This window comes from Vipera ursinii (genome assembly GCF_947247035.1).
Source record: "Vipera ursinii genome assembly, chromosome: 1".
Lineage (NCBI taxonomy): Eukaryota > Metazoa > Chordata > Lepidosauria > Squamata > Viperidae > Vipera > Vipera ursinii.
Genome location: NC_139512.1, coordinates 252169241 through 252181774, shown reverse-complemented (window position 1 = coordinate 252181774; position 12534 = coordinate 252169241). Strand labels below are relative to the sequence as shown.

The 12534-nt window shown below is 39.1% G+C and overlaps 1 protein-coding gene across 2 annotated transcripts in view; it reads left to right on the top strand.

Moving 5' to 3' along the window:
- The window catches only part of PDSS2 (decaprenyl diphosphate synthase subunit 2), a 107706-nt gene that overhangs the window by 81150 nt on the left and 14022 nt on the right, over window positions 1-12534 (top strand). For both annotated transcript variants that reach the window (XR_014491688.1, XM_083356082.1), the window contains exons 6-7: window positions 1234-1365; window positions 2910-2945. Coding sequence is in view for 1 of the 2 variants with exons in the window: in XM_083356082.1 (XP_083212208.1) it covers window positions 1234-1365; window positions 2910-2945 (168 nt within the window). In the remaining variant the exon portion in view is untranslated. The remainder of the gene's footprint in view (window positions 1-1233; window positions 1366-2909; window positions 2946-12534) is intronic.

Sequence of the window (12534 nt, the reverse complement as noted above, 5' to 3'; positions counted from 1 at the left end):
CTTCTTCTTCTTCTTCTTCTTCGTCTTCTCTTCCTCCTCCTCTTCCTCCTCTTCCTCCTCCTCCTCCATCATCATCATCATCATCATCATCATCATCATCATCATCATCATTATTATTATTATTATTATTATTATTATTATTATTGATTGAACACAAAATTGTGCAACCAGTAGAAGAGAAATATGTTGAGCTTTGCCACATAAGGAGAATGAATGAGGGTCAAACAAATGTACAAAGTGAATAAGTTGAGAGGAAGTGGGAGAGTGACACAATCATGTTTGGATGGGATTAATGGGACTTTCAAAATGAGAGACAAATTGTTTAAAGAAGAAAAAGGAGTTTGTAGATTAGTGTGTACTGTAGACACAACAGAAACAAGGTTGGAAGTTATAGGGCAGGGGTCTTCAAACTTGGCCCTTTTTATGACTTGGCCCTTTATGACTAGCTGAGGAATTCTGGGAGTTGAAGTCCACAAGTCATAAAAGGGTCAAGTTTGAAGACCCCTGTTATAGGGAATGGTGTTGGGGTAAGATTGGTTCAGTTAAATTTCCACTTCTTTGCTCTTCTGCCTTTGTTTTTGGGTTGTTGTTTTTTTGCACTTTGTATTATATTGCTTAACCTGAAGAGAATAGCCCACAAATATATAGATAACAACATCTGAGAGCTGATTCAAATCTCATATGATTAATATTGCCAGTAGTCTATATTACGTTCTCTCTGATTAAGGAGTCAATCATTAATGTCAATGATTAATGTCCATCATTCACTCCTATTGAAGGATAAAATAGGAGTTAACCCTCTTTTCAGCTCAGGGTATCCACATAAAAAAAAGTCATTTCAAATGTCACCAGATTTGGTTTACTTTTTAAAGTTCACTTTGTGGCCTACAAGTCCAAACCACCAAGATTTGAAGTAAAATTATGTATATGGAGGCAGTGTCCTGGCAAGAACAGAATCTGACTTCCATTCCGGATATTTACAGAGATCCTATTCTATTTATCTAGTATTGTGCATGCTCAGGTTCTCACAGACTTCTTCAAAATTTGCATCTTGTTATATTTTAGTCAAATAGACATTGGAACAACTTGAAAACCCCTAAATAGTGTGCATTGGTGCAAGGCATTTTTTCTTGTCTTTTGCAATTTGCACATTTAAAACTTCACATAATATTAGTTGTTGTTAAATGCATTTCCTGTGGATAGTTACTCTTAACTTTAATCCCCTTCTTTCAGCTAAATGCTGATATTCAGCCATTTATTGATGGAAATTCAAATGGTTCCGTGCCATTTAACTTAAATTCTGCTCCTGCAATATTCCATCAAGAGTTTGTTGGAAGAGAAGTCTGGATTAAGCAAATTAAAGAGGTAAATAAGTAGTTATGTCTATAGTGGCTATGTTTGTACATCTTGCAATATCATAATCATCCCCTCCTATTAATTTGTTTTTAAAAAAATCATAGTTAACATTAATCACAGCTATAGAGTCTGAATCCAACTATACAGTTCCACAAAAGGTATTATTGTTATAATTCTCTTTTTTTCTTCCATTTGAAGAACATTAAGCATTTATAAAAAGAAACAGTTTTCTTATTTCTGCATGTTTATTATTTAGTAGACCTAGAAATTAAATGTGCTACTGTTGAGTGTGTTTATGTGCATAAAGTCTATGATTCTTATGGTAATTTCTTTTTAAAATTCATCCGGTTACACTCAATTTTATTAAAATACAAAAATAAATGTAATTTAAAATATGCTTGCCTTCCCTACAGTTTTAGTTTTACAATAATTGAATATTTCTAGCATAAAGCAGAGGGAATGAGCTGCTCATGCATATATGATTATAATTCAAAACACAGCTGGTTGGGCACGTGTTAGCCTACTAGCTTTGATATTATTGCTTGCTTATGATTGTGCTTCCTTCCCAAAAGCTATCTCAATAGGAGCATTTTAATGTAAGCCTTGATATTAGTCTTTTAATATATGACTCTTTCTTCAATGGGTAGTTTAAATGAGAAATAGAGTGAAACTCCCCACCTTGCTCCCTTCCTTCTTCTCTTTCTGGGGGACCCTTCAAAAAGTTTGACAGTGTGTATTTTCTATGTTGCAAGTCCTGTCTTTATAGAAGGTTGATCCTTCTGAGCTGCATTTGCTACTATAGGTTGCATGCAGAGGTGGATGTAATTTGCTTGTTCCCATTCTTTCTCATGAGACTGTAATTGCATAGAGGAAAGTAATGCGGAATATGGCTAAGGGCCATGCTTCATTGATCCATAAACTCATCACAGTCTTTCTCGGAAACGAAAGAAAGAGTTCCACTTGAGAAGTGGTTGAACGAACTACGGTAGTTTCTTTTGTAGCGTGTATCATGTCCATTCTCTGAAAGATGTCAGTAGAACAGGAATTAGTAGACACCTGACAAGCCAAATGTGAGTCCTTAAACCTGATGAAATATATATTTTCTATTTAGCACAGGAGCACGATGGCTCAGTAGTAAAAAGAAGCTGAACTTGTCAGCTGGAGAACTCATAGCCTGGGTTCGAGACCCGAGCTCCATGCGACGGGGTGAGCTCCTGTTACTTGCCCCTAGTCCTGCCCACCTAGCAGTTCTGAAGCATGCAAATGCAAGTAGATTAATAGGTACCACTTTGGTGGGAAGGTAACAGCATTCCGTGCTGCCTTTGGCATAAAGCCGGGCTGGACACATGACCATGGAAATTATCTTCAGACAATGCTGCTCCCTCGGCCAAGAAACAGAGAGGAGTACCATGCCCTAGAGTTGGATATGACTGACAGGAAAACCTTCACCTATTTAGCACAACATGTTAGATCTTTCTTAGAGTTTTGTGCAGCTTATAATTTACAGGGTTGTAATAATGTAATTTTTATTTGTTTTTCTTACATGGTTTAAGACTCAAGGCAAAGGAGACTTAATAGACTATAGCAAGGTGAGTAGCTAAAATATGTCTTCGTTCTAAAGACTTGTTAACTTTTATGTTTGAAGGAATATAGAAATGAGCCTTGCTATTAACCATTATAGTATTTTATTTCATCTCAGATTTCAATCACAAATTTCCTCGTAAAGCAGCTTATAACAATTACAGTACAATGTGTGTGATACAAGTATATAAAATGCAATCATGGGACAGGATCGGATTTTCAGCTGAGTCTGATTTCAGGCATGATAGACTCAAGAACTGGATGCACTTACGAAGTAGCACAACAATCAGGTGTACAGCCAGTGGTGGGATTCAGCCAGTTCACACCAGCTCGGCAGAACCAGTAGCTGATTTTTTGTTGCCCAGGCCCAGAATGGACTTTCGGAAGCGGCATCCACACAGAGAACTGGTTGTTCACATATTTGAATCCCACCGCCGTGTACAGCCAACAAATATTCCTATATCCAAGTTTGTTTCTTAATTGCTCCTGTGTATTACTGAGATGCAATTATTGTTGTTCCTGCTTTTAAAAGGCATATTAGGATCAGATTCGGGAGCCTTTAGGCCAATTATATATCTTACTTTTGGGGATCTCTTGCAACTTCAGCTCATATGCATCGTCTTCCAATCTTATTTGCCAGTCCCCTATCCCAGAATTTAACCGTAACAAAAGAGTTAGGGTTATAGGAAGAGCTTCCACTAGGTTGGACTTACATGGATGGACATATGCATTAAAATAACTGCTGCTTCACAACATTTGGTAAAGGAACCATTTTGCTGAGTCTCATTTGGCTGAGGAATTCTGGGAGCTGAAGTCCACAAGTCTTATAGTTGACAAGGTTGCAGACCCCTGTTATAGCTCAACCTCCTGCTGTTTTTTTTTTACCCTTTCTCATTGTTACTTTTGCTTTTGAGTGCTAAAGAGCACAGACAGGAGGCAAGTGTTTCAGCCGTAATGAGCAAGGCTTAAAGATCAATAGAACTGTGGATTCCATAACTGCCTTAAGGCATGGTGAATTTGCTAGTATAGCCAAGTGATACAAAGATAGTCCTCGACTTACAACAGTTCGTTTAGTGACTGTTCAAGGTTACAATGGCACTTAAAAAAGTGACTTATGACCATTTCTCACACTTCACCACCATTGCAGCATCCCCACGGTCAGGTAATCAAAATTCAGATGCTCATATTATGCAACTCATATTATAATGGTTGCAGTGTCCCTAAGTCATGTCATCACTTTTTGCAATCTTCTGGCAAGCAAAGTCAATGGGGAAGCCAGATTCATTTAACAACCTTGTTACTAACTAAACAACTGAAAAGAATGGTTATAAAATGGGGCAAAACTCACTTTAAAATGGTCTCATTTAGTGACAGAAGATTTGGGCTCAGTTGTGGTCATTAGTGAAGACTACCTGTGTACATTTTGATCCTGTGCCTATCAGCATCCAAGCTATATCGTCCTGTAATTCCACAGTGAAAACTACAAATGACTCTTTGAGAAGGTCACCGTAGTGAACTGTAATAAGAATGCCTAGAGTGAATATTTTCTGACCTACATCCAAAACATGCTTCATATAGTAGTTAGATATACCATTCCAAGCATAGCATTTAATAATAAATAATAATAAACCTTTATTGTCAAAGTACAACATGTGTACATTGAGATTAGCTGAGCCTCCCCCCCCGTGCTCTCTCCCCCCAACACACAGTGACAACAAACCCTCCATCCCACCACACCATGTGAACCAGCTACACCACACACCGGCCTCCCAAGTCAATTCTGCATAAGATTATGTCCCATTTAAAAGCCTAACAGCCCACGGATAAAAGCTATTTTTCAGCCTGTTGGTATGGCTGGCTACATTCCTATATCTCCTACCGGATGGTAGGAGAGTAAAGAGATACCGTCCAGGGTGTGAGTCATCCCTGAGAATCTTCCTCACTCTTCCAAGGCAACGAGCCCTGGCGATGTCATCCAGTGGTGTCAGGGAACAGCCCACAATGTCTTGTGCTGTGCTCACTACCCTCTGTAATACTTTCCTGTCCGCGGCTGTCAGACCAGCATACCAAACCACAATACCGTACGAGAGGACGCTCTCTATAGTAGACCTGTAAAAGAGGGTCATTAGCTGCTGTTCTACCCTGTTCTTCCGCAAGACCCTAAGAAAGTGAAGCCTCTTTTTCATACATTTATAGGAATGTATGAAATATAATACCTTTAACGAGGACATTTAGTTAAAACTATTGTCTTTATCACTTTGCTTGAGTTTTATGTATCTTAAGTTTCAAACCCTGTCTAATACTGTAGATTCGTCTTAAGAACTGAGTCGAGCTGAGATTGACTGAAGAACCAAACTTACTAATGTTTAATTGTCTGAATCTTGTTGATAGAAGTTGAAGCAATTTTTCAATTCTTATTGTGGGACAGGAAGAAAGCATGCCTACCATTTAATACACATAGGGAATCCATAAGATTCATAATCCATATGGATAAAAAACCATGTTGAAACTGTGATGGAAATTCTGTGTTATGGTTAATAATTATAATGCTATATTGTTCCATAAAATACCCTGCTATTTTACTCATAACAAAGACAAAGAAAAGGGAAAGTGTTAACTCTGCACAGTTAATCACAGTAAAGATTACCTGAGACTGTAATCAATCCTACCGTCTATTTTCAGTTTGATACACATGATGCTATTGTGGGAAATACATTGGGAGCTAAAGTTTCTTTTGGCAGGAATGCCAAAAATGTCAATAACCAACTGCTACCTCACAATAAACATGAGGAACTCAGAGCAAGGTGTCCATTAAACCGTGGGAAAGTCAGGAGAAAGAGGTACTGGCTTAAATTGGGAGGGTGCAATAAGTGTTGCATCTACATTTTACAGAAGGCAGTCAATTAATTTAAGTGGCTTCAGTCTAATGTGCAATAAAGATTCTTTTTTTTTTTTTTTTTTTTTTTTTATTGAAAAGTTTTACAATACAATTTTCCATTAAAAACCCCCATCCCCCTCCACCCTCCCCTCCCTACCTCCCCCCTACCTCTTCCCTCCCCCCTTCCCTCCCCCCTTCCCCCCTCCCTCTTCCCTCCCCTCCCTCCCCCCCACCCCCCTCCCCCCCCCCCCGGACTTCCCAGAGCTAAATACAAGGTATATATATATAAAAGCAATCATAAGCAACCATATACTAACAACCATAAATTCTAAAATCCATCACTCTCTAACTTATATAAGAACAAACAAAACTTAACATTATTAAATATATATAAAAAAAAATAGGAAAAGAAAAGAAAAAACTCGAAAGAAGACTTATTCGAATGCTAAATAAAACTTCTTAACCCTATACTTATTCTGGATAAACTCAATCCACTTTCTCCATTCCAAAATATAACGTTCTTGCGAGTAATCTTTCAAATAAGCCGATATCTTCGCCATCTCTGCCAGGTCGGAAACCTTTAAAGTCCATTCTTCTATAGTCGGCAGCTCCTCTTTCTTCCAATATTGTCCTATCAAAAGTCTTGCTGCCGTGACTAAATTCAGCATCAACTTGGAGTCCACCACTGTAGCATCAACAATTATTCCCAACAAAAAAAATTGCGGACAAAACTTTATCCTCCTTTTAAAGATCTTCTGTATATTCCACCAAATTTTAATCCAAAAGGCCTTAACCTTTTTACATGTCCACCATATGTGAAAATATGTTGCATCTTCAGCCCCGCACCTCCAACACTTAGGCTGATAATTCGGGTACATACTTGCAAGCTTTTTAGGATCTAGATGCCATCTATAAAACATCTTATAAAAATTCTCTCTTAAATTTTGAGCTTGAGTAAATTTCACATTCCTCACCCAAATCTTCTCCCACATGTCCATTGTAATAACTTCCTGGATATTTTGGGCCCATTTTATCATACAGTCCTTAACAAGCTCTGTTTCTGAATCAATCTCTATCAATGCAAGATATATCCGTTTAATGTGTGCAGGTCCCTGATTTCTAATTTGCTTTATCAGATTTTCATCAATCGTTGCAAATCCAATTTTCTGGTCTTCTTTCCACCTGGCCCGTAACTGAGTATATTGAAACCATGTTTGAACAACCTTCTCTTCTCGCAAGAAGCTATATGATTTCAAGCACCAAACATTCCTTTCCAAACTTAAAATTTCCTTATAGGTAGTCTCATCGTGTTTGAAACCAGCATGTATATTTTCTATTGCGTGTTTTGGAATTGCCCACAATGGTATCTTACAACTTAGCTTATGTCTATACTTCTTCCAAACTCTCAGCAATGCCTGTCTTAAAATATGCGTCCTAAACACAGTACCTACCTTCTTATCATACAACAAATATGCATGCCAGCCAAACAACAAATCATGGCCCTCAAGATTTAATAACCTCGATTGCGTCAAATTGATCCAATCACTTATTCCTACTAATGCAGCAGCTTCATAATATAATTTAAAATTAGGCAGTTTAAGGCCACCTCTCTCACGAATATCCTGCATAATCTTAAATTTAACTCGTGGCTTTTTCCCTGCCCACACAAATTTATTGATACCACGCTGCCATTCCTCCAAATTAGAGTCTTTCTTAAGAATCGGTATCATTTGGAATAAAAATAAAAATTTGGGCAGGACATTCATTTTCACTGCTGCAATCCGTCCCAACAAAGTCAATTGCAATTTTTGCCAACTCTCCAATTCTTTTTGAATTTTCCCCCACAATTTTTCATAATTATTTTTGTATAGCTTTGTATTCGAGGGCGACAAAATTACCCCCAAATATTTAACCCTTTTAACAATCTCAAATCCAGTTAATCCTTCCAAGAAGGCCTTCTGTGAAACTGTCATGTTTCTAGCCAAAATTTTAGTTTTCTGTATGTTTACTTTAAATCCAGAAACCTTCCCATATTGTGTTATTATCTCTATCAGGTCCACAACAGAGTTCTCTGGCTGGGTCACTGTAACAACCAGATCATCTGCAAATGCTCTCAATCTATAGTCCTGGTCTCCAACTTGTATCCCCTTAATTTTTTCCGAATTCCGAATCTTGTTCAATAATATCTCTAAAGTTAATACAAATAACAAGGGCGATAACGGACATCCTTGCCTTGTGCCCTTCTCAATATTACATACTGCCGTCAGACTATTGTTAACTATGATTCGGGCAGTTTGCTTTTGATATAATGCCCTAATCGGCTGTAAGAAATTTTCCCCAAAATCCATTTTATCTAACATTCTCAACAGAAATTGCCAATTCAATTGATCAAAAGCCTTTTCAGCATCTAAAAAGATTAGCGCTGCAGAGATCTGGTTGTGCCTTTCCAAATACTCTAACACATCAACTATATGTCTAACATTATTTTTCATTTGCCTACCACTAATAAACCCCGTTTGATCCCCATGAATCACCTGTTGCAGAACCCTCATCAGTCTATTAGCCAAAACCTTAGCAAATATCTTATAATCTGTATTTAAAAGCGAAATCGGTCTATAATTTTTAACTTGAGTAGCATCCTGATCTTCCTTCGGAATCAATGAGATAAAAGCTGTTCTCCAAGACGGTGGCACCTTTCCCCCCCTCTGGATTGTCTGGAACAGTTCCTTTAACGGTTTTATCATCTCAAATTGTAAATTTTTATAAAAAGCCGCAGACAAGCCATCTGTACCGGGCGCCTTATCAACCTTCAAATCCTTAATTGCTGTAAGGATTTCTTCTTCTGTGATCAGTTGATTAATCCCCTCTCTTTGTGCTTGCGTAAGGACCGGAATATTAGCATTCTCCAAATATTTATCAATGTCTTTTACCTCAATTTCCTCTTTGGTATATAATTTCGAGTAAAAATCCACAAAAGCATCCTTAATAAGATTCTGTTGAAACACGACCCTTCCTTTATATTCAATCTTGTCTATATTAGAGGCCCTTTGTTTCTTCCTCAGTCTATAGGCTAACCATCTGCCTGGTTTATTAGCGTTGCAAAAAGTATTATGCCTAGCAAACCGCAGATTGGTTGCCACTTGGTCTGCCATTAATTTATCAAATTGTCCTCTTAACAACCTAATAGCCTCTTTAATCTTCACGTCCCCTGGATTCAAAATCAAAGCCCTTTCTTTTTCCTTTATTTCATTCTCCAGTTCTTTCCTTCTAGTTTCCACTACACGTCTACGTCTATTATTCATATATATCAACACACCTCTCATATAGGCCTTACTAGCATCCCAAACCATATCCATAGAGGTACCCTTATTCATATTAATCTCAAAAAAATCCTTCATCCGCTGTTTACATTCTTCCACATTTCTCTGATCTCTAAACAAGTTCTCATTTACGCGCCACGAGCGCCTGTCGCTTTTCTCCTTATCAATCTCCAACCAAACTGGACTGTGGTCTGAAATAGTTCTTGCACATATCTTCACTTTTTTAGTTCTCAAAAAGAAATCATTAGTCAACAAAATAAAATCAATCCTTGAGAAAGATTGGTGTCTGTCAGAGTAAAAAGTATAATCCTTCTCCTGCAGGTGCCTCTCCCGCCATATATCTCGCAATTCGAGATCATCCTTCAATTCAAAAAAAGTTTTAGGCAGTCTGGCGTGGCTTGGAATACGCTTAAAAGCTCCAGCTTTATCCAAGTGTACATCCAGAACACCATTCCAATCTCCCATAATAATAAAAGATTTATAATCCAACTGGGTAAGCTTTGTATGAAGTAAGCTAAAAAAATCAACTTGTTGTTGGTTAGGTGCATATAGTCCAACTAGAAGCATCTTTTTACCTTCTAACAGCAGCTCAATCATAACATATCTTCCATGCTTATCTGCTTCAATTAAGTCTGCTGTTAAGGCACTTTTAACATAAACAACTACTCCATTTTTCTTATTCTCTGCAGAGGCAACAAAATGCGTACCCAGTCTCGAGTTCAGTAAATACTTTTGATCCAAAACTCTAATATGCGTTTCTTGCAAGCATATAACATCTATCTTAAATTGCTTTAAATATTGAAAAACTTTCTTCCTCTTCTGCGGTGAATTTAGTCCATTAACATTCCAAGTTAAAAATTTAGTTGCCATGCATATCATCCAGAAGCCCTTGGACCACAGCCTTGATAGGACTAACTTCTTTAGGCCGTGCCCCTCCCACAGCTTGACTGTATGTACGTTGCGAAGAAACTGAAGTCTTTTGCTGATCTTGTTCTATTATTTTCTTTGCTCGTTTTAAAGCAGCACGCGTCACTCTTTGCTCTCTAGGATCATCCAAAGAAGTTGTAACTTGATCTCCTCCCACGCCACTTTCCTCTGTTTCCTCCTCTTGTTGTTCTTCTTCTCCAGATCCTTTTCCAGCTTCCAGGAGCGTTAATGGGGTTGCTTTTAGGACATTATTGTAGAAATCACGCGCTTGCTTCACAGTAATCAACCGGTACCTTTTACCTTCATGCATCACCATCAGCCCCTGAGGAATCTCCCATCTGAACCTTATATCTCTTTGCTTGAGCTCATGCACGAGGAATGTATAATCCTTCCTTCCCCTTAAAATCCTTGGAGGAATTTCTTTTAAAACCAAAACTTCTTGTTCAGCAATCACCACTTTAACATCATAGGCAGCTTGTATAATTTGATCTCTGATCTCTCTTTTTGCAAAATAAACCACCACATCTCTAGGCAACTTCCTCTGTCTGGCAATCCATGAATTCACCCGAAACACTTTATCCATAGCTGCTCTTATTTCAGATGCTGGCAGGTTTAATACTTCTTCAAAAGCCTCAGAGATCAGCTGCTTCAAATCTTCTTTAGTATCCTCTTTTAAGCCTCTGATTCTGACAGCAAACTGCATCTGGTAAAATTGGGCTAAACTTAAGTCCTTCTCCAGTTTGTCTCTTACATTTTCATTCTCTCTTACTTTAACTTCTAATATAGCATTCCTTTGAGCCAAATCATCCATCTTTTCATCTAATTCTTCCACACATTCCGCCACTTTATGCACTGAAGACAAAATGTCTACCTTCATCACGCTGAGCTTCTGTTCCATCCTCTCTTCCATTCTCTCCTCCAGTTTCTCCAATTTCTCCTCCATCTGCGCAAATTTGTCAGCCATTGATTGATTAATTGAGTCCAAAAGTTTATCCACAGCATCTCGAAACTCCTTCGCTGTCAGCGCTTCAGAAGGGTGCAACGCCTGTAAAGATGATTGTTGCACTGGCGAGGATCCACCACTCCGAAGAGTTTTAGGGGGAGGTTTCGCCGCCATCTTTTAATCCTCAAATATGACGCACTTTCACTTAGAGTTTAAAAAGTTCAAGTAGTTAGAGAGTATAATAAAATAAGCCTCTTCACCTTTATCTCTTGTATCGCTCTGCCTGCTCCTTTAAATCATAGTCCTTTCTTCAGGCAGGGATGGTTCACAGACGCCTGGCTCTGCTCCAAGAAGTTCAGAGCAGACACGCCGGCCAGCTGGGAGCAACCCAGGCTTCGGGGGAGTTCAATCCTTCAGCCGCCCAAGCTCCGAGCTCAGGCGGCCTCGGAGAACTCAACCCCTACCTGGGGCCTCACCCCCTCCTCTTCTCCCGAGGAGGGGGCTTCAATTTCGCCCGAACAGCTGTTCGGCGCTGTTACGGGCGAAAAAACAAACAGCTGAGCCGCGGGCAGCCCGGGAAGGCTGTCTTCGGCGCCGCGACGCCACCGGAAGCCTGCAATAAAGATTCTTAATTAGCGCTGCCATATCAAATGTCCAGGTAGTTTCTGCTGAATCAGAGCTAGTTCAAGGAGGGACCCAACAGCTAGTTTGCCCCATGCTGAAGTTCCTATTCCATAATATAGAATTGTTTAAATTAACATGTTTTAACTTGGTTTTCTCACTCCAAAAATGCAAAGTCCCATTGATCTTTCATGTTAACATGTCCTTTGTATTCTGCAGGATCCTTTTTCTGTAGTTGATTTTGGCTCATTTCAAAAGCCCACTTGATTTGATTTGATTTGATTAAATTTATATGCCGCCCTTATCCCTGAGGACTCAGGGCGGCTCACAACAATAAAAATTAAAAAACATAGAGTAAAAAATTTAAAAGAGAATTAAACAATAAATGCAAAATTATGAGACAATTTAACCCACTAAAAAGCCTAATTAAAAAACGTAGTCAGTCCAGGCCCGCTTGTTGGAACAACCAGGTCTTCAGGTCAAGGCGGAAGGACCGAAGGTCAGGGGCCGTCTGCAGCTCCAGGGGCAGTTCATTCCAGAGGGTCGGTGCGCCCACAGAGAAGGCTCTCCCCCTGGGGGTCGCCAGCCAGCATTGCCTGGCCGACGGCACCCTGAGGAGGCTGACTGTGGGAGCGAACCGGGCGATGGGAGGTTGACAATGGCAGCAGGTGGTCTCGCAAGTACCCTGGGCCTAAGCCATGTAGGGCTTTAAAGGTTATTACCAGCACCTTAAATCGCACTCGGAGGGTAACCGGAAGCCTCCGGAATGCAGCTCGCACAGGAGTGGAGTATTTATTTATTTATTTATTTATTTATTTATTTATTTATTTATTTATTTATTTATTTATTTTATTACATTTATATACCACCCTTTCCCGAAGGACTCAGGGCGGTTTACAGGGTAATTA